Genomic DNA, 23,051 nt, shown 5'->3' on the forward strand with positions numbered 1-23,051 from the left:
TATGGTAAAGAATGAACACAGGGTTTTGGAGACTATCACAGTGCAATCATGAGAACATAATACAACTCCTGGGAAATTCAAGTTTCCTCACGTCAATTTTTTAAAAAATAATTATTTTTATTTCTCATGGTTGTGAGAATTATAGAAAAAATATTTATCAAGTGCTGGTACACGTCCAATAAATGATAATTCACTTCCCTACTTCACTGTACTACCTTTTAAGTGGGGATTTACTCGACTATCTTTCAGTCACAAACTCTAGTACCCAACTATTCACTGAAATAATGTTGAGATGTCTTCACCCAGGTTTTAAAAGGTAATTTTTTTAACTCTATAATTTAATTAGCACTCCTTTCTAAAATATCAACCTATTAAAATATCTGTATTGAAAATGGCAGAAATTTTATTTGTGCAGTAAAGGATGACACATGTGCGTGTGTGTGTGTGTATGATTTTTGGTACTTTAGACTTTAATATTACATATCAAAGAGAGGAGGAGATATGTGTATACTTCTGGATCCATAAGACTTTATTAGAAAAGAATATTTTTTAAATAGATCCTATTTTTTAGTAAGTGTTTTTAGCAATTAAAGCTATTGCTTAGCACATAAAAGGAGAAAAATATATACTGGGCTCCCCAGGAGCAACTTCAGTATTAGGAGCAAAGCAAGAATCACTCATCCTTTTGTCTGTCTAGTTCAAAGACATCACTTATAATCCAAAAGTGAAAATATTTTCAAATACCAAAATGCATAGAACTCTAATTTTAAGTGAGGTTTTGTGTAATCACAGCTAATTTTGCAGTCATTATCCCTAAATGCTTTTAATGTATTAATGCATTCAATCCTCTTCATAAGCGTATGAGTAGGTGCTATTATTATTTTGAGGAAACCGAGGCTTAAAGAAGTTAAGAAACTTACTTAAAGTTACATAACTAGAAAGTAGTGAAGCTGGGATACAAACCCAGGAAGCTAATTCAAAGCCTGCATTCTTAACCACTATGCTAGTGGTTCACCCTGATTCATTGATCCCTTTCTATAACACGTTTTTGAGGCCCCTTTTATTATCCCAAAATGAAAATCAGATAATATAACCTAACCATAAAAAGTTAATATAATGTTCTAATTGTAACATGAGAAATAAAAAATTTATAAAACGTGTATTTCTCTACAAAAATTTTCAATTACATTAATTAGAAAATTTCAGGCACAACTACACTACCAGACCCCCTTCCGCCCCCCCCCCAAAAAAAAAACCACCTAGAAATAAAATGTCTGAGAGGATGGTACTGCTCTAATGGAGAACCAGTATAGTGCACTACACTGACTTTCTACCTTATTAGGGAGTCTGTCAGTTGTGTTCTTTCACTTTTTTCCCTTAGATAAGCATATCAAGATCCCTCTTCACTTTTACAATAAATATAATTATAAAATTTGTAAAACCTCACTAAGACCCTGTACTGTTTAATCTCCATGAATAAGTTTAAGGCACAAATAATTTTAAAAATTGAAAACTTCTCAGTAAAAACATAGAGCATAGTTTTGCTCTAGTAAAGAAACTGGTGTCAATTAAATCTGGTTCCAATCACCACTTAGCTTGCCAATTAATTTCTTAGCACTTACTTGAACTTCATTGCAGATTATACACTCTTACTCTTTTTAGCTCTACAGATTTCCTCATTTAGCAACTAAAGTTCATTATGGGAGAATCACACTTTTAAAAATAGTTTTAGAATTTGTTATGAAAATTCAATCAATACCTCATAATACCCAGTTAGAAATAATTCCCCTCCATCCACCCATGTGTTCATGAAAAAAATAAAGGAGGGAGCCAAACCAAATCCCTTTCAAGCTCAGACCTGTTCTTTGGGACGCAGGCAGCTCACTGGCAGCAGGCAGTGTACCTGTTGTTCCAGGAGTCAGTGCATAAGCTGAAGATGGTGGAGCTCCCGGTCCGCCATGCTGGAAGGATGCTCCAGAGGAAGGGGGAGGGGGAAAAGAAGCAGTAGGGCTGGAGGTAGGTGGAGAGACCTGGTGCTGTGCTGTGTAAAGCTGAGACTGCCCAGAATAGGAAGGAGCAGAAGATATGTAAGGGGTGTTAGGGTAAGCGTTTGAAGCAGAAGGAGCAACAGGCTGCGGAGGTTGATATGTTGATGACCCCCCTGTTCCGAAGACATACTGCTGGGTTGGTTGATAAGCTACACCAAGAAGAAGAAACAGAAATTTTAATTAGTTACAAGTTTATTTAGACAGCAACAGAAAACCAAATTATCTCAGTCTATGGAAATTGTTTTTATAATTCTTCATTTAACAGTAAATTACCAAACATGACCATTTATAATACGCTATGCTTTTTTTTTTTTGCAGTCCTTTATAATTTAATCTTGAATGTTACATGCCATCACATCTGACACATTCTGTTGGTCAGACAGACCAATATCCATCAGGGGAGGGGACACAAGGGTATAAAAACCAGGAAACAGAGATCACTGAGGGCAACTTTGGAGGCTCAAAGGTGTAAATTCCTCAAAGTCACATAATTGGAAGGAGAAAGATCTGGGTTTCAAGCCAAGATCTATACGACTCCAGAAACTGTTCTCTTTGTTTTTTTGTTTTTTAGTTTCAGGTGTAATATGCTATCCTTTTGATATCTCAGATGGCCTAAGTATACTAAAAGTCATTGGATCCCATATTTGAAATCTGCCATCTCCAGATTGCTGTGGGCTATGAAAATCTTTCAATCATCAGACCTAAAAATTGCAAGACTGACCCTTTTCTGTATTAGACTTTCCAGGGCAGAAAGTCTATATATATAAATGTCTAATCACTCTGTTGTATACCTGAAACTAATATAATATTATATGTCTACTGTAATTGAAAAGTTAAAAAAATTAACAAAATGTTTTAAAAAAGACTGACCCTTTTCTGAGACTTTCTGTTCCTGTGAAAAGACTGCAGTGACACAGACTAACCACCGGATGGAACCATGAAGGAATTCCACATCCTTTACCGTAAGAATTACAGGGAATTTGGTGGCAACACAGGATCTCCCCCACCATCAGGAGTGCAGAGTGAGCACTATTTTTATGGATCAAATATCTTCTCTAATGTCTAGTAAAATCATCAGCTACCCAAATTCTGAGTATGAGTACAGTTCCAAATTAATGGTCAACTCTAAGATTCCTGACAAAACAATTACTATATAATATTTCGTATATTGTACATAGTTGGTTAGTTAAGCAATCAGGCAGCCAACTAATATTTTAATGCAAAGACCTGAACTCAGATTAGCAATCTTAATACCATCACATTTTGTGTGACTGGGGTAGGCATGAACTTCTACAGAGTGAACCTAAATCTAGTAGAATTTTACTTGTTCTACTCAAAGACAGTACTTTCACACTGAGCAACTGAGTGAAAAGTTGTACCAAATTTGTATTCGTGTTAAGTAAGAACATCCATTTTAGCACAGAACATGCTCATTAAGATTAGTTTTTACTAGGTAGTAGCCTCTTGTTTTTGTCATAGTTGTTTAGTCGTATCTTCCCATTTGAGATTTTTATTTTTTTGCTCTCCATTTAAATTTTAAAATAGTGGTGACATTTCACTTTCCAAGTGCAAATATTTTCTGAAGAAAACAAAAGCCAATGGTGGATCTATGTCATTATTATACATTTGTCAAAACTCACAGAAGGTACACCACTAAGAGAGCGCTAGAGTAAAGTGTGGACTTTGGATGATGCTGATGCGTCACTGTAGGCTCACTGACTTGTGACCACGGTAGTACAGGATGCTGACAGTGGAGGAAGTTGACATGGGGTGCAGGTATATTGGAACTTCCTGTACTTTCCACTCAATTTTGCTATATAAACCTTAAACGGCTCTAAAAAAATAAAGCCTATTTCTTAAAAAAATAAAATAAATGGAAAACAACAACAAATGTCCCTTGGAACCATTTTTTCCAAAAATGGTTTATGCCGTTTTGCCTGAAGAAAAAGAGTTACGTACCAAATAATTTCTAAAATTCTATCTTTTATACCAAATCATGGGACAACTGACTCTCTTTAATAGGTCTTAGTAAAGGCTCAGGAACAAGAGCCAAGTGTTCTGACACAGGAGCTGTTTGCTAGCATGTTGATTCAGGATGCTTCCTAGGGAAACCATGTTTCTCTATAGCAAGGACTCGAGCCCTGCACATAGTGGTTTGTTCCTTATTTGTTAAAACTGATTTGATCATGACTTTGGAGCTTCAGGGTAAATAGTTGCTACATTAGATGAGACATGCTGCTGTGAAAGGACTTCAGGGTTACACTACTTACGCTGTGGCTGTGGATAAGGTGGCACCTGGGAGTGCATATGACCTGGAGCAGGGGGAAGCTGAGCTGCAGCAACATTTGGGTTAACATTTCCATGCATTAAGAAACCTGGAGGTGGAGGATTTTCTCCCTAGGAAATGAGAATATGGTAAAAGGAGGATTATATTTGGAACCAAGAATCTTACCCAATGGATTTATAATCTCCGACATGGAATTCTATTTAAAAACAACAAAAAATCCTTATTATGTAAGAAACATTGCATTTTGCACATTCTGTCTTCTTCAAAGCACATTTTCTGAGCAACACATTCTGAGTGATTTATCAAAGATCAGACAAGTTCAAAGTAATAACTGCAATGAATGGCAACAAATGCTAATAGCCTCATAAAGTAGTGTCAATGATATTTATAGTTAAGTCACCAGGGTTTTCCATCTCTACTAATTCCATCCACTACTCCACACTTGGGAAATGTAAGTATAAATGCCATAAGGGAAGTTTGCTTCTCTTCAATTTCTGCAATGCTCAGGGGAAAAAAAAAAAAGGAAAGAAAGAAAAAGAAAATCTTCAGTGAAATCAGATTTAAACCATTGTTAGAACCTTGGCTGATGTTCTCCTAGTCAATGTAGAACAGCAAAGGAGGAGAGAGGGATAAGAAAATAAATTAACTGTGCTAAAAACTGCTTCTTGCATCCTGAAAGCATTCAAATGCAATAAGGAGGCAGACAGATGGGGGTGGGGAACTTGACAAAGGCGGGGTAGAGAATATATAACTATATATATTTAGGTGAGCAGAGTTCTGCTCAAAGAGGAATAATGAAGGATATACCTGTGTGTCAGAGGGACAGGCTGCAGGTGGATGGCTGGGAAGGGCGGTAGGAGTTTTGTTACTCCAGGTAGTGACAGTAGGGGCAATTCTAACCTGAATTGAACAAAGAAACACCAATCACAGAAAATAAAAAATGAAAATGTTAAAAGAAGAAAAAAAACCCCAAAGGCAATAACAGCCATACATACGCAAAGCAAAAAGTAAGAGCAGCAAGACAGCATAGTCAGGCAATAGCTTTCAAGGTAGCTGGGATTCCAAAAGAAAAACACACATTCACAACAAAACAGGAGAAGGGAGGCAACAGAAAAATCAATATGAAAACCTGAATCAAAGCACAAAGAACAATGCCATTCAAGTGTCAAGAATAAGGGGGGAAAGCTAGGTCCTGTAAGTAGGGAAGGAAAGAAGACATTCTGAGAAAAAAAGGTAATTGAGTAAAAAAGTGATTTTGAAGCATTAATAGTATTCATGCTAGTATTAGATCTGTGAACACATTGCTATAAGTTTCCTTTTCTGGATTTCATTAGAGCCACAAAAATCAAATTAATCCCATATAAGGCTTAGAGTCATACAAAGAATATTAAAGAACATCCAGTCTCATCCCCACTCTTGACCACTGAGAAACCCAAGGCCCAGAGGAATGAAGGGGTTTCCTGAGGTCCCTCCAACTCACTGGTAAAAGAGCTAGGATTGATTCCAGGTCTCCTGCTTCCCACGCCAGCGTCTGCTACACTCCACCATGTTGCTAACCCTGGAGTCCAGAGGTTTTCAATTTTTTTTTTAAAGCCATTAAAATCTTTTTTGTGAAGTAAATCTTTGTAGAAACTCTAATACATAAACAACAGCAAAGATGTGCTCGTCAAAGTAAAAGTGGAACTCCTGCGAATCCAGCCTCCCTTTTGCCTCTTTAGTCCTGCCTGCAAACATTCCTTCAAAACCGCAAGTCATTCTCATTCAGCACAGCATAAGCTTTCATCAAGAAAATCACTACTTAATTTACGGTTGAATTTGTTTTTCTTGTTTTAAAGTATGAGACTGCTAAGTCAAAGTAAAACTCAAGTCTTCTGTTGTTTCATGTTTTCCCAGAAAGACAGATAAACCCAAGGACATGAAAAGTAAATAGTCTCCTCTCCCAGCGCAGAGAACGCCTTACTCCTTCAGTTCCCTGAGAGACAGTGTGGTCCAACTCAAGGTGCTTGGGAGTTCTAGTCCCACACTGACGATTAGCCAGCCACACAAGGCTGAACACTTCAAGTTCTCTGCCTTCAAACTCTGGTTGGCTGCTTGATCACTCCACCTCTGTTTTCCCAGCCATCCCGATCTGCCCTACCTACCTATGTCTTAGACGTTCCAAGTCTAGTTTAATGTCTACAAGAGTGGAGAATTTACTGTTTTGTTTACCAATATGCCCCAAAAAGGTAGAATCAAGACAGGCACTTACAATAGGCTCTCAATAAATATTTGCCAAAGGAATGAAAAAACAAAACAAAACAGAGAGTACTCTAGATAGTTATGTTCAAATGTAATCTATCCTGATTAAGGACTAACCAAAAGTATAATAGACAAAAAAAGCATGATTTAATTTTTTTTTCCAGTTATTCATGGGTTTATATTTACTTTGCTACAATGAAATGTAAGAAAGACCCTGTCAATTCTATCAGCAATTTGTTCTATTTTATAATGGGCAGAGTACCTGCTAACTTTGTTTTCAATCAAGACCATTTGTTACTTATAAAAATATACTTTTCCTTTAAGAACATGAGGGTTATCTGCTGGTCTAGAAATATACGTTTCTATGTGAAACAGTAAAAAACAGTAAGGGCCACATTTTATGCCACTAAATGTTTGGTAATTTTAATACATAAATTAATAAAAATTATTTAATCATCTTCACATTTCCTGTGACCTACAACTTCATAAACCTTTGCTCATTCACTTTCCTCTAATATCCAAGTTGTCCCCCCAAAAAGTTTGTATTCTCAATACTCTTTATCGTGCAGATACAGTAGACACAGTAAACCTACACTAATAATTCAGAAAAGAATACTAAAAAAAAAAATCAAAAACATTAATTTCTAAAAGTATCTTACAAAATTAACCAAATCACCCACAAAATTGTTCCCGCCGTTTTGCTTATACTTACAGTTTGTTACATGAATCAAATGGTAGAAGTTTCAAGAACAGATAGGTGTACACGTGTAAAGGAAGTGTGAATGATGGAGAAATCTCCCTTGAGAGCTTAAATTAATTTATATCTAAAATATAATCTATTTGACCAGATTAAAGGGATGACTTTGAAAAACAGATCTTAAGTACCACTTTGAAGAATATAAAGAGTATAACTACTAAAACAGTACGTTGTCTAGCTTTATCATAGCAGACATGGTCTCTTACCAACAAAGTAAAACCACCAATTTGAATAGAAATACATGAATGTTCTTACTCAGTCTGTACCATATCACTCACATGGGGATAATATTGCTGAGTTGAAACTCTTGGCATCTGTGTGTGGCCAGCAATTGGTCCAGGCCTGCCCTTGGGCAGCTGTTGCCTCTCATAGGGAACTTTAGGCGATTCCTGCCCTGGTACAGGCTCTCCTTGTGCTCTATAAAGTCTGTCACGAAGCTGCACAATATTTGGCTATGAGAAGCAATGGAAGAAAACAAAGCAACCTGTGAGAGGTCACCTAAATATATGACAGCATGTTGATTTTCTTGATTATTCATGATATTTGTTCATATACAACAGACCTTGGCACATTAGGGTTTGACACCAACGATCAACGATACATAGTGTAACTTATAATTTAACTGAGGCAAGGATTTGAATTATGCCCACATGGTAGCATGCAAGATCAATGTCCCTTCTCATCACTACTCTTCTGTTGCTTTCTTGTAGTTGAGTAATGCTCACAAATCACAAAAGTAATTTAAAAATATATAACTGTTTCTTTGTAGGGAAAAAAAGGCACCAAAAAAGAATCAACTGCTACAGATGGTGACGGAAGAAAATGATGATCTAAGAGATAAAAAATAATTTTAAAAAATGTTTGAAGTAAGATAAGATGTCAAACTCAAAGACGCTTATACAGACAATTATATAGATCTACAGTATGAGTTGACCACATACATGCCCTAAGTATTAACAACAAAAAAGCAATGTTGAAATGTTTCAGCAAGAATTCCTTTTAATATCTGTAAAAATTATGTATTTCTATAAATTCATTAAAGGTTTAAAGATATCTTTTATAGACTTTTTAGCTATACTTTATTGTCTTTTATGGAGGAGATTTATATACTATAATGATATCACAAAGTCTCAGGACATATTCCCCAGAAAATACTAAGGGTATAATGAGATATATAGAAGGAAGTAACATCAAAATTATGATATTTGCATAAAGAATGTCCTTTAAAGGTTCAAAGAAAAGCGTGAAGAATAATGTATAGAAAATGTATGTGGTTAATAAGTGGTATTGAAAAGAGTTTAATTCTAAGGCTAGAAGATCTAAAGAACTTAGATTAAGTTGGCTTTAAAATAAAGGGTCTTACATCTCAATATAAAAATGAGACCAAGAAGTAAAATCATATAAAACTCTTATACCAAAGTCATCATGAAGACTAAGTTTCTATTCTACTTATTATTTTCATTAACAATTTGGAAAGATATGAGCTGGATTCTACATGTAAGTGTATACAAAACCAACTGGAGAGTCATTCCTCCATAGTGCTGGTACACAGATGTAAGTATTATTATTCAATGAAATTTACTGATAATTCCCTAGAACAGACAAAATACTGAAAACAATTTTAACTAAAAAAAAAAAAAAAAAAAAAAATCCATCAAAAACAGAATAAAGTTTAAAATAAAAAGTACAGAAATAAAATATTTTCAAGGCTCAAAATTAAGCTCTGTGAAACACACAGTGCAGATATAAATACCCTACTTGTGGAAAACTTTCCTCAAACCCGACCCCGACGTCCACCCATGCATGCTTCATTATGGGTTTTAGGTTTCCATCTTCTGTGCTCCCACAGCGTCCTACCTCCATCATAGTACTCTGCACTTTTGGAATCCCATATTTACTCGCCTGTAGTCATTTTGAGCTTGGAAACTCCCTTGGGGAAAGGATCTTGGCAATCTTGTTCATCACTGTATACTCAGTCACTTATTGAATTGAATTGAAACCAATATATGAAAAAGCCTGAGTTTTACTGCACACCAAATAAGGACTGCATTAAGAATGTAATGTAGTTCCCTCTGCCTTGAATACTTTAAAAATATGCTCGCCCACAGACAGTATCAGAGTGAAATGGCATACAGAATGATCTTCTTTGTTAATATCTGGGAACTTACGAGAATTTTAAAATTATGACCCACTAGTTTGATTAAGTATTAACATTTATAGCTTTTCAACATAGATGATTCCTACAAAGGACCTTGTACACAAATTTAGCATTTGGCTTAAGAAACAAATTTTCCCATTTATTTTCCTCAAAAACCATGCCCCTCTGTACAAAGGGATCTATCATACAACAGCATCCTATCTCTTTGACACAGCCTAGATACACCTAAAATGATCCTTGAAGAACTGTTCCAAAACATTCCACCTACTAGTAGTTTATGTTTAATACTGAGTGCTATCTACTGGACTCACCTTTCTCATACATTAAATGAAGAAAAATAACCAATTGTAATTACCTGGTTGGTGTTTTCAGGAAGAAAAGCCAAGGCTGCAGCAATACTGCCCTGGGCTGCCAACAAATTGGCATATTGACTCATCTTCTCAGCCAAAAGAACTCCTACAGTATTAGTGTCCATGGCTTGGGTAAGTTGTACAGCTTTGCGCAGGATGACAACTTTCTCAATCAGATCCTAAATGAGAAAAAGAAGGGAGAGTAAAGGCAAAACAGACAAAGATACCAAGATGTGTATGACAGGAAGCAGGAAAAGACAGTTATTAGGATTTCCAAAACCTACTAAAAGTACAGTCTCTTAGAAAGGTCTGGCATAGCTGACTACCATTTAGGTAACTGAAAACAGTGAGGAGGAAGAAGGTCTCCTCCTCATGCGTATGGCATAGGTTACCACCTCCTCCTAAACGTCTTTAAACTGACAGACACTTCTGAGCTACAAAAGGCATATATCCAGAGAGAAAGTGATAAGCAGATGTCCAAAGGCAGAAACTTGGGATCCAGCAGGTATAGGAGAAACTAGGAGTGAAAACATCATACTATCTGTATTATAAAAATATTACTCCTATGATGTGACCTCCAAACGGGCTTACTGTTTCAACCCAAAGTTTCTTATGTTGCTCTTCAATACCAATTCTTTCAACAATGGGGAACTATGCTTCAGGTATAAAGCACAAGAATATCCTACTTATCTACCTTTCATAAATACACAAATCCAGAAGTGTGAACCAACTGTGTTTTCTCTCAAAGCACTTAAAAGGAAAAACCTTCATTTCCTCCCAGATTTTCAGTTTCAACAGAGTGATCTTTAAAACAACAACTCTAATGAGAAAACCTCTTTCCAGAGAGAAAAATAAATATTAGACTGAAATATCATTAGACTCTGATTAAATGCTCAGGGAAAAAACATCTAAATACATAAGTTCTCAGTGCCTGAGAATTGTCCCCACATTTTTTTTGCTTCCTCTCTTGCCTGTGTATTGGTGCTTTATGGGATTCCACTGACCTCTTACTTTCATTTTCCCTTACCCATGAGATTCTCTACTGGTACTGGGGCTGGCCCCATTCCTAACCCATTGCTTCTTTCTTTGACCAAGGCAGACAGGGTCACTGGAGGCAAGGAGAGGAAATAAGGATAAAGAGGCAAGGCCAAGGGTTATTTGCATACTCTGGCCACCTACTTCCCCCAGTCAACTACCAAATCACAACCTTGATCTCACAGTTACAACCCCATTTAACTATCCCACCATCTCTAATTTTGTCCCTCCAAATACAGCTATAAATACACATAATTATCTAGCAAAAGAACTTCTAAAATGTAAATAAGTGTTCCAATGAACTTCTGGAACAAATCAATTCCTAGACTATGAGTAGGGAGAAAGACAACAACACTAAAAAGGAAGCCCCCTTTATTTCAAAGATACTAACCTGAAGAGACAAAGGGTTGCTTCCATCTTGAGCTTTAGTCCAACAGGCAACTAGTTTCTCTACATTCCCTGCACAAATATAGCAGAGACATGCCTGAGTCTGCAAGAGGCTATCACCTTCACTTTCAAGCCTGGTTCCCAAGAGATCTACAGATAAAGAGGAAAACAAAGTAAGATTATTCTCACTGTAATCTGTATATGAGGTCGTGAGCAGCCCAATAATATTTTCAGAAGTATGGATTAAAATTCACAACCAATGAGTAGTAGGTAGAAACAAAATTACTGTCATGTAAATGCTCAGTAAATATTTATTTGTTAAATGAATGAAAGCGTGTGACAAACTGTATATAATAACTTCACAAAATTCTATTCCTGGCTACAGAATGGATTTTCATTAATTATATTGGAAAAAAACAATAAATGGAAACAATATTTGTACAGGAATCCTTACAGAAAGAATTTAACTCCATTTCATTATATCAGATGCTTTTGTAAGCAGTGGTCTAAAATATGGCACATTGTGAATAAACGTCAATGGTAGCTAGGATTACTATAAACTATTTATAATAACAAAATTAATCTGGTAAGTTTCATATTCTTATAATTCTTTCAAGGTAATAAACTGTTTTTGGTTCTTATACTAGCAGTTTAAAGCTTTTGTTCTTGCAAATAATAAATATTATTCCTTAGCCATCAGTTTAGTCATGACCTTTAACGGTAATTTCTACTCAAATGTTATAATTATTAATTTTATCAAGATAACATTGAGAGCTCATTATGTGCCATTTTACTATGAATAGACTAAGGCTTAGAAAGCAGTTTTTCACTAGATCATACAGCTAGTAATTGGCAGAGGCAAGATTCCAAGTTTGGTCTGTCTGAAACAAAAATCATTAAACAGTATTATTAAAAATAATGACTAGGTGTGGAGAAGTGATGTAGTTAATAATTCTGAGAGAAGCATGCAAATGAGAATTTTTTTCTTTCTTTTTAAAATTATTTTATTTTTCAATTAAAGTTGACATTCAATAGTATTTTATATTACTTTCAGGTGTACAGCATAGTGGTTAGACATTTACATAATTTACAAAGTGATTCCACAATTAGTCTAGTACCCACCTGGCACTATACATACTTGTTACGAGAACTCCTTTTTCTTATTTGTGATTGGTAGGTTTACAAAAATTTCTAATAATATCTGTCAATTTTATTTACAATGCGCCATGCCATAACCCTCGTTTTCTTACCACAAAGGGCTGAAAACTCATCAAGTTTAGCGTAAGTCAATACTGCAGCTAAAGCCTCTCTCCAATTTTTAAGGTCACAAGACTCAACAATTTCTTTCCAGTTCTTCATCACCACTGCAGTAATTAGCTTGAGAAAGGAAAACAAAGAGAGAATTAAAAGCCTTTGGTATGTTAATAAAAATTAACTCTGGCTAAATCATATCTTTCAAAACTATTACTATTCACAGTATTTCATGCAGAATAAAGCAGCAGCAAAATGAAGTATTTTCTTGAACCAACAGACGTACATAGAAGATGGTTATTATTTTTCCTAAAAAAAAAAAAAAAAAATCACACAGGCTCAAATTAACTCTTATAAAAATTCTCTAAAAAAAAAATTACAGGACCGACCTGGTGGCTCAGATGGTTGGAGTACCGTGCTCCTAACACCCACATGGGGGCCAGTGAGCTGTGCCCTCTACAGCTAAGACTGTGAACGGCTCTCCCTGGAGCTGGGCTGCTGTGAGCAGCCGGAGGTTGGCGTCTGCTGCTGCGGGCTACTGTGAGCTGCCGTGGGCTACTGTGTGCCGCCATGAGTGGCCGGTGGCCAGCGTGAGTGGCTTGCAGCCATCATAAGCGGCTGGCAGCTGGCGAGAGCTGCCCTGAGCTGCTGTGAGCGGCCGACCGACAACTGGCGACCAACTGCCTGAGCTGGGGGGAGTGTAAGAGTCATAATACCAGCATGAGCCAGGGAGCTGTGTCCTACACAACTAGACTGAGAAACAACGGCTTGAGCCGGAGATTGGGGGGGGGGGGGTGGTGGAAGAAAGGGAAAAAAAAATTACACAAATATATTAATATTTTATAAAATGCTGAGAAGGAAAAATACAGAGTGTTATCAAAACATTTAACAGATCTGATGGACTAGGGAAAACTTTCTGAGCATACAGACACTTGAGATATGAAGTCAGATTAACTTCATCATTAAGAAGGAAAAAAAATATTCCAGGCAAGGGAACACTAGGTGCAAAATACATGGAGTGTGTGAGGAACTAAAAGGCAGCTAATGTGACTAACACGTAACAGGGGAGGAAGTGACATGAGACAAGGTTGGGGAGACTGACAGCAACCAATGCTGGAAAGACTGAACACTGGGACGACTTTTAAGGTAAGAACTTAGTAACATCAAGCAGGGACTTAAAAATGTTCAGATTCTCTGCACCAGAAATTCCTTTCCTAGGACTATAACCTCATTAGACAATTAGAAATTTGAAAAAAATCTTTAGGCACAAGAATGTTTATCATCAACATCTATATTAGAAATGTGTTAGAAACTACTTAAATACCCCAAAATAAAAGAATATATCCTTGCTATATATTATAGAGCAATTAAAATTTTTTGTAAGAAATTTGAATGATATGGGAAAATCTATGCAACATTAAGTGAAAATATCTATCAGCAAAACCACACATATATGATCTTGATACTGTTTTTTAAAGTTCTACAAATATACAGAAAGAGGTATGATAGAATGGAACCAATCTGAGATTGAGAGGTACCAATCTGATGGAAGAACTAAGGGATATTAAACTTTTACCTTTAAAATTTTCTATGTTCTAACTTTTCTGCAAAAAAATATGAAAAACATTTTTCATTTTAAAAATTATATATGCAAAAAACAAAAACTGGAATAATCACACCAAATTATCAACAATAACTATTTCAGGGTCAAGGAATTACGGTGAGTCTTTTTGTTCTTTACTGTTTCTGCATTTCAATTATGTAGAATAAGAGTATACTGCTTTTACAATCAGATAAATGTTATTGTTTGTTTAAAGTAACATACCCTGGTAATTTTGCTTTGGGATTTTGCAAAGTATTTTTTCTGGGTTGAAGCCAAAAGTTCTTGTCCACCTGCTATGGCCAATATAATGGCATCAGCCATACGGTTATCATGTAAACAAAGGTCAACAGCACTCTCAAAGTTACCCGTCAGCAAAGCCTGAGTAATTAAACCATCAATATCTGCAATAAGGAAATAATATACCCAAGTTAAATAAAGCTTTTTGTTACAAGAAAAAATACTACACACATCAATTTTTACAGGTACATAAAAAGGAAAAAAAGTCTAATTTCTGTATGTCAGTGGTGATTAATTTCTAACACAAACTTCTCAGATACATGGAAATATACTGAGATGCATATACAAGTAAAATCAAGTAAGACAACACATTTTCCAGACTGCTTAAACTAGAATAACAAAGATCATTATACAGTTTCTATCACATAGGTGTCAAAACATTCCACCATTTTCAAGATACTAATTACATATACTAAATGATGACTGTGTTCTTCTTTTCAACCCTCTACCACCTGTGACAAAAACATTTCTAACTTAAACATAGGGACTATTTGCTTTCAAATGGTTAAAAAAAAATTAGAAATCAAAACCAACAGGTACTTACCCCCACTGATGGAGAGGTTAAATGTTCCTCCCACTGACGGTAGAAATTCAGATTCTTGTTTTTCCTCTTTAATGCGCTAAAGAGACGGAAAGGGCAACAATTTAGCCAGAATGAAACTGGAATAATTTACTGGCAAAACAAAATTTAAATATGATTATTCACCTACTGACTAGATGACATGCAAAGTTATTCCAGAAAAGTTCTCAGATCCAAGTTTACACATAGATCTATAATCTTCCAAAGAATTAACTCCTATTATACAATCATAAATAAAATCCAAGATCATCAGGAATAACATTAAACAAACTTAAGTGTACATATCTATTACTGGTAGCTCAGAAGTTTTGAAGCTGAAGAATCTGTTTTCTCAGATACCTCAACTAAGAATAGCTTGAAAAGAAATATGCAAAATGTTTTTAATTATACTATCCTTAGATATTAAAACAACTCTGCTTCTACACATCTAAAAATTTCTGTCCCCTAGGTTTAAGGGTTGTTTGATTTGATTGGATTAGTCATGAAATAAAAAATCACTTGGTGCCTAACATAAATGCAATATAAACGGATTGTTTATGAATATACTACTATTAAAGATTTTGAGTTCTCTTCAGTTAGTCAAACCCGGAACAGCAGATTAGCCTGGTATAAATATATACAGTTCTGCTATAAATTTCTGAGACAACTTGCAAGACTGAGTATAAATAAATTCAGTATTTTCTTTCGTTAGAAAAAAGGAAATATAATGGAGGCATATTGCTGACAAATACTTTAAATGCCTTCTCTTCTACACCTAGAAATTCAAAAAGACAAAAAGTAAAAAAGATTACTGAGAAAATTTTAAAGAAAAACATAGCTGTCTTGCATGAGGCAAAATACCTATCTTCTGCACTTGTGCTACCTACACATCTGAATGTAAAAGCGCCTAGTATTCAAAGTCAGGGGCATTTTTGGATTGGGTAATTTTAGTGTAAAGCACAGCATACCATCGTATGTAAATGCTTAATTAGTTAATATTGACTATTACAGAAGAATAACTATAACCTTAATTCTTTCCCCAACTAAAGAGAAGCATTTTAGAATTTAAAACTCTAACAAAAAAAAAATTCAGAACTTAAGTTATTCACTTTAAAGAATAAATCAGACAGTGACCTGATTATTCACTAACAAACTTACCAAAAAACCCTTTCTTTTAACTCAGTTTTTCAAATTTGCTTTATAAAAACAATAAACCTTTACTTACGGACTTCTAAAGTAGACATAAAGCCAAAAAATGCACAATTTATTACGTGTTGAGTATCTTTAACATATAATCTACTATTTTAATAAACATATAGCTTCAGCAAGATAAAGGGGAAGATTTTATCCCCCTCAAACAAAATTTTTTCAAATACTCTGAAAGTATCCATTGATAACTACTGTTTAAATACATATTGTTTTTATCTATTAATTCATGAGTGTATTTCCAAATGGTCATCTATTTAATAATATATAGTTAATGTGGTTGTACATAAGTGAAAGTACATTTCTTTAATGTATCCTATAATTTTGTCTAGGTAGTCCCAAAATTACCGTCTTTTGCCGTGTATAATGTGCTCCAGTGTATAATGTACACCCATGTTTTGGGCCCAAACTTTCAGGGAAAAAATCTTTTGTTTTAATTTTTTTCATTCAAATTTTTACTTGTTTACATTTAGGTACTTGTTTTTTGTATTGCAGCATTTATTTTTTTAACATATTATGGTACAAGACAATTACAAAACACAAAAACAGATACAAAGTACAAGAAATTTTATGTAGGGGCCGCCCCAGTGATTCAGGCGGTTGGAGCTCCGTGCTCCTAACTCCGAAGGCTGCCGGTTCGATTCCCACATGGGCCAGTGGGCTCTCAACCACAAGGTTGCCAGTTCAATTCCTCGAGTCCCACAAGGGAAGGTGGGCAGCGCCCCCTGCAACTAAAATTGAACATGGCACCTTGAGCTGAGCTGCCACTGAGCTCCCGGATGGCACAGTTGGTTGGAGCGTGACCTCTCAACCACAAGGTTGCTGGTTCGACTCCCACAAGGGATGTTGGGCTGCATCCCCTGCAACTAACAATGGCAACTGGGCTTGGAGCTGAGCTACGCCCTCCACAACTAAGACTGAAAGGACAACAACTTGACTTGGAAAAAGTCCTGGAAGTACACATGTTCCCCAGTAAAAAAAGTCCTGTTCCCCTTCCCCAATAAAATCTTTAAAAATAAAATTGTATGTACTGGTAACAAACGTACGATAATTACGCATCATAGAAGCCCAGGAACTCTTCGTCATTGCAAGTTTGTCGTAAGTTCTACAACACCGATTATCGTGTTCCAGGGTATTGTTTTACATATGGATATTCTTATTGATTTCTAGAGTTACACTTTTAACTCATAAGCATAAATAAAAGAATTAAAAACATTTATATAAATACAGAATTGGTACTACCCATGTATAATATGCACCTTTATTTTCCCACACAAATTGGGGCAAAAAAGTGTGCATTATTCACGGCAAAATATGGTAGTTCAAATTTTTGTAAGATTTTACTCATATCCTTTATTCTCAAGTTGAATAAATGCTAGAAGACCCACTTCTAAGAAAAATGTTTTTTATATAATCATCTTCTAATAGTCTAAATTTATTGATGAATTATGTGTATAACTTAGTAAAAGGCTGCAAGAAACATTCCATAGTTCGATATCTCCATGTCACAAAGAACAGTTAAAAAGTCAAAGATGAGATGAGAAACAACCTGTGGATTAATTTTCCAAGATGAAATATAATTAGAAAGTAAGAAAAGTATTTCCATAATTATTTATTAGTAGTTGTTAAAAACCCCCAGAAAATTAAAAGGAAAAAAATTAAAGTCTTTGAACTCCGTGTTCAAAGACTCTTAACTTAACCTTTTCACTGTGTTAATTGATTTCAAGTTTGTTCTCCAAACTGTGTCAAAAATCCACAGAAAGCAATTACAGTATTTATGTTTTTAAGTAAAGTGAAGGGGCTACATTTTATTAAAATAAATGATTACTTTAAAGTATAAAAATGTCCTATTGTTATTCATTCTTGAAAAACACAAACATATAGAAAAATGTACATCTGCTTTCCTAAACTTCCTTTCTGGAACACTGAGCTCATGGCGTAAAGTTGAATGCCACGCTCAGCAGCATGGAAACATCATTCGATTATAGACGAATGTCGCAGAGAAAACGTTAAACTAGTTATAAAAACTGTCAACTAAGATTCAGAACACATTTATAGTAAATCATGACAATCTGTTTATGTAGTGAAGTATTCTTTACTTGGATTCAAAGTTCAAGAGACTTATTCAGAAGCCTACGCTACTGATAGTGGGCCCTGAATATTAATGTGCCAAGAAAAAGACATTAGCTTTAGATGCAATACAATACAGATTTCTGAATAAATTTTCTTTTCAGATTGACATGATATCCATCTGACCAAACTAAGTCAATCTCACATCAACTGTTAATTTTAAACCATGTAATCCAGAACCTAGGTCAGAAAACTAAAGATTTCAGAGATGACACTTCTGTCAAACTAGTAAACAGACTCCTGCCCTAAACATCTCTAAGAAAACATACTCCAACTTTATTTTGGAACAAGTAATCAAGAAAATTTTCCATATTTCAGTGTGAGATCAACAATTATCACATAATTTCCAATGAAATTAAAAATGAAAAAAATAAGTACCTCTCCCAAGAGCTGCTCTTCAGCAGCAGGGCTCTCCTCCCCATCACTCTGTGCTACTTGGTCAGAGTCTTTAAGAGCCTTTGGTACACAAAACAATTACAGAGGAAGTCGAAGAATTTAGCATTAACAGGTTATTAGTGAACAAGGAAGACAAAAGACCCAATAAACAACATTCAGAGCTAGTTTAATCATAAGAAGCAACACCAAATAAATTTATATGAGAAACACCATTAGAAGAAAAGCAAAGAGCCATTACTGCTGAAACCTTCTCTTTCTTTCCTACCAAATGTCCCTCAGCAACAAAGATCTTAACTTGAAATATCTGAGCAGTCATTAATTTTATTTTTCCCCCTTTGGGAAATTCAAATTCCGACAAGAGAAAGGAATGCTCTAACAGCTAAATTTATGCCATTTTTAAATGATATAAATTATTATTTATATCTTATTAAAATATCTACAATCAGCACTTATTTTATACCACAAAGCAATAAAACAGACAAATTTTTTTAAATGATATTTCCTTCTTTGTTATCACCTAAACCAAAATTTCAGAAAGTAGCTATTTTTAAAGGCCTTCTTACCATATCTGGTCCATCCACTTTGTTCAAGGCCAAAGCAATCTGCAATAAAAACAACAACTCACCTACTAAATGGAATTCTAGTTCAAGGTATATAGCAAATGTTCACTTCTTACTCCATTCTCATTGGCAAAAATCCACAAAATTTCAGATCAGGGATAGTATATTTAAGAAAAAAACAAAATCTGTGCAGAATTCTCAATGGTTCTAGTTTCAATTACATGGAATTGCACTGCTCACCTGTCATCTCACTGTTAATCACAAAATTAATCTCAAAACAATCTAGTTTCCTTCTATTTTGTTTTAAATAAAACAACTAGAATTAATTTTTAAATATTTCTTCAGGTACTCACTATGGAAAGAACTGCGGAGGTATTTTGACAATCAAATTCTATTTCCTCATTTTTTTGTTATTTGGTATGCAGTAAAACTTTCATATTAATCTCTTACAAACCTAAAAAAGTTATAGCATCAAGAAGTTTAGACTAAGAATAAAGTTCAATATAAAATTCTAAAGGAGTGAAAAAGACACATAGCCAGTAAACACCGGGGCTATGATGTGACCTCAAGTCTGTCTGACATCACAGGGGCACTAATCTTCCACGTGCTTGGCCTGACAGAGTGTGCAGTGTCCAACCTGTACCACGTTTGCAGTAACCCTGCAATGCTACAGAAAACTTTAGTCATTTTCAAAGAATAACAAGGGCTAATGTAAATTACACAACGAATCTATAATATTTCCTTCAAGGTCTCCAAAGTCAGACTATTTTTACTGCTGTTCATGTCAACACTGGAATAATTAAGATACTCTTTGAGAAGAAAACTATAAAACTGGAATACAACTTCCTCTTTTTAAAAAGGAATCTTTTTTTCTTTAAGTTAAAATGTTAAGTAAATCACTTGGACTTTTTCAATTCAACTGGAATTTTTATTCAGGTTCAGTGCAATAAATCGCCTTTGTTCCAAAATATTTACTATAGTTATTTGTTAGCTGAACCAACTCAATACACAGCTTGGGAACTGTAGTCTAAAGGCATAAACACCCAGGGTGGAAAATGTGATAACTTCAAATAGTACCCTTTTTTTCATCACTTAAGTAATGAACTTGGGATGATCTCTAATAGTTCCCCTCTCTCTCTTCCCCCAGGGCCATCGGTTACACACCCTTAAAATCTTTGTTTCCAGTGTTTGAGATTCACCGCCTCTCATCTTCCAAGGCCCAATTCTCCCTGACACAGCTCTTTAAATTAAGTTTGAATTGAAGGTGGTTCTGGCAGCTTCTAAATCTAGGTATAACATGGAATTTCACATTTTACAATATGTATACAAAACTTTGGAAATATGGGTGGCTGGATGGCTCAGCTGGTTAGAGCGCAAGCTCTGAACAATAGGGTGGCTGGTTCGATTCCCACATGGGCCAGTGAGCTGCGCCCTCCACAACTAGATTGAAGATATGAGCTGCAGCTGTGCTTCCGGAGGGGCAGCCGGATGGCTCCGTTGGTTAGAGCGCGAGCTCTCAACAAGGTTGCCGATTCAATTCCCACCTGAGATGGTGGGCTGCGCCCCCTGCAACTAACGATTGAAAATGGCAACTGGACTTGGAGCTGTACTGCACACTCCACAACTAGATTGAAGGACAACTGCTTGGAGAAACACACTGTCCCCCAATATTCCCCAATAAAATTTATTTAAAAAAAACAAAAAAACAAAAAACTTTGGCAACCAAACACAAATTCTTACTAAATGTTTATTGACTAATTTGATATAATCTGTATAAAACTTTATTTTTTAAAAAATACCTATACAATATAAATATCTTACTTGTATAAATAAGCACAATCTTTTAACTTTTCCAAAACTTTACCTTCTTTCCTAGGTCTTCTTTTCTGTATCCTAGAAGTTCAAGGTATTTTCCACGAGAGTCATCCTCAAAGTTTACCTTTAAAAAAGACACATTCTTGAAACAAAGACCTGCATATAAAGCCTAATTTTTAAATAATTGATCAAATTTCAAGTAGAATTATTAAAAATTTCTAAAGTCTACCATGTCAACTAGAATGTTAAGTAAAAACTAGAAGGTTCACTGTAAGAAAGAATCCAAAGAACACTTTTTTAAAATAAGTCATTTTTTTAATAGTAAGTATACTAGTAATTATCGTGGTTGAATAAAGCTTATTTTTAAACTATAATTTTTGTAAATATAAACTAACTCATGTCCAAAGATTATATGAATGCAAAACTCACACTATGTGGAACATTCAGTCTTAAAACTCTTTTCCAAAATTAATACTTAATTACAAAATAGAAAAATAAACTCCATAATTTTAGAATTTAACCTTATTGTATTCAAGATCTCTTTTCTTTGGAAAATTCAGTATCAAGAAACAGACATTCCAGTGGAAGCCAACCAGAAAATTCTATTTGTTATTCTACTGTCATAAATACAACTCAGTAAAAAGGATGAGAAATGGCTCCAACCTCTCTCCCCTATACCTCTTCCATCTTTCCTCATTTTCTGTAACTGGATCGACTACAGAAATCAAATATTGCATTTTTTATTATACTTACATTTTTATTACACTAAGCTCTATGTTTAATTTTAAAATAAGCCTGGTGAATATTATATCTCTCTCATTTAAATACATTATATTGTTTTTTACTTATTAAAAAAGGCTTTTCAAAGCAGACATAAAAAGTTAGGTCATGTGTTCTTCATAAGTTTTCTTTAATTTCATCCTGAGGTTCCTGAAATCACATTCTTCCAATTGTTTCTTCAATAGGAAGACAAATTTAGAAATTTAGGATATAATGGGAAGTTAAATTTGCAGATAATGAAATAGAATTGTTTTAATACCAACTTTACCTTCAAAAAGGACCACACATTTTTTTCAAACTCCGTCTGAGAAGCATCAATTTTTTTCTGACAATAACTGACAAATCCCTGTGACTGCACGACCTGCTGAAGTTGGTCCGATCGGCTGAGGAATTCCTTTTCTGTTACAACCTGACTGATGAACACGTGCTGGGGCTGCTGCTGCTGCTGTTCAGCTCCCTGCTGAGACTGCATTTTGACATACTCAAAGGTAACCAGTTTGCCTCCAAACTATAAAAGAACAAATTAAAAAATCAGTTTGAATCACAAAGACGTGGTCAGAGAATCTGCTTATTGTAAACGGCTAATGGTAAAAACTGGCCTAAATATATATCACTTTGGATAAAATTAGCTGACACACCCTCCCATACTCCCGAATTTGACTGCAGCCTTCAATTATTATTCCTCTTCACACCACCCACCTTCTAGATAAAATGTACTACTCACTGTGCCCCACAATTTCTCACCTCCTTGATTTTACTAACTTCCACACACTCAATGCTACTTCTCTACAAGTCCTAGGCAAATGTCACCTCTTCCATCCCAGATGCTCTCAGTGCATAATATATCTCTTTCAATTCAACTATTAGCTACATGTATTTGCTTCGCCTTCTAAGTTTTAAAGGGTGGCAGAATATGCCACTCTTTCAAAATATTCCATTTGGCATAATGACTATTTTGAGCTTTTAAAGACTACCTGAAAATGAGCAGGAGCAAGAAAGGTACGCTAATCTCTTTTCTTCCTGAAAGCAGGAGATGAAACTCCCATGTGAAAGCTGCTCTCCCTATACCAGGAGGAAAGAAACATTCTTATCACCAGAGATGGGAGTAAAGGCTGAGAGAACTCTATGCAAACAGAACTGGTTAAATAACAATTTTCTCCCTTTAGTTTTTCTATATATTTTAGTTATTTTTCT

General features: G+C 35.1%; 1 protein-coding gene across 20 annotated transcripts in view; it reads right to left on the reverse strand.

Moving 5' to 3' along the window:
- The window catches only part of SEC31A (SEC31 homolog A, COPII component), a 63,945-nt gene that overhangs the window by 14,446 nt on the left and 26,448 nt on the right, over positions 1-23,051 (reverse strand). For 5 of the 20 annotated variants that reach the window (XM_019731338.3, XM_019731334.3, XM_019731335.3 and 2 more), the window contains exons 11-23: positions 22,126-22,365; positions 21,127-21,201; positions 19,266-19,304; positions 18,685-18,762; positions 14,956-15,031; positions 14,337-14,515; positions 12,511-12,637; positions 11,265-11,410; positions 9,844-10,017; positions 7,609-7,782; positions 5,143-5,235; positions 4,319-4,445; positions 1,859-2,197 (exon numbers count right to left, since the gene is read on the reverse strand). In XM_019731338.3, coding sequence (XP_019586897.2) covers positions 1,859-2,197; positions 4,319-4,445; positions 5,143-5,235; positions 7,609-7,782; positions 9,844-10,017; positions 11,265-11,410; positions 12,511-12,637; positions 14,337-14,515; positions 14,956-15,031; positions 18,685-18,762; positions 19,266-19,304; positions 21,127-21,201; positions 22,126-22,365 — 1,867 coding nt within the window. The remainder of the gene's footprint in view (positions 1-1,858; positions 2,198-4,318; positions 4,446-5,142; positions 5,236-7,608; positions 7,783-9,843; positions 10,018-11,264; positions 11,411-12,510; positions 12,638-14,336; positions 14,516-14,955; positions 15,032-18,684; positions 18,763-19,265; positions 19,305-21,126; positions 21,202-22,125; positions 22,366-23,051) is intronic. The other 15 variants (XM_019731344.3, XM_019731342.3, XM_074324173.2 and 12 more) reach the window with 9 other exon arrangements.

The sequence above is a fragment of the Rhinolophus sinicus genome, chromosome 1 (assembly GCF_057876585.1).
Source record: "Rhinolophus sinicus isolate RSI-liver-muscle chromosome 1, RSI-T2T, whole genome shotgun sequence".
Taxonomy (NCBI): Eukaryota; Metazoa; Chordata; class Mammalia; order Chiroptera; family Rhinolophidae; genus Rhinolophus; species Rhinolophus sinicus.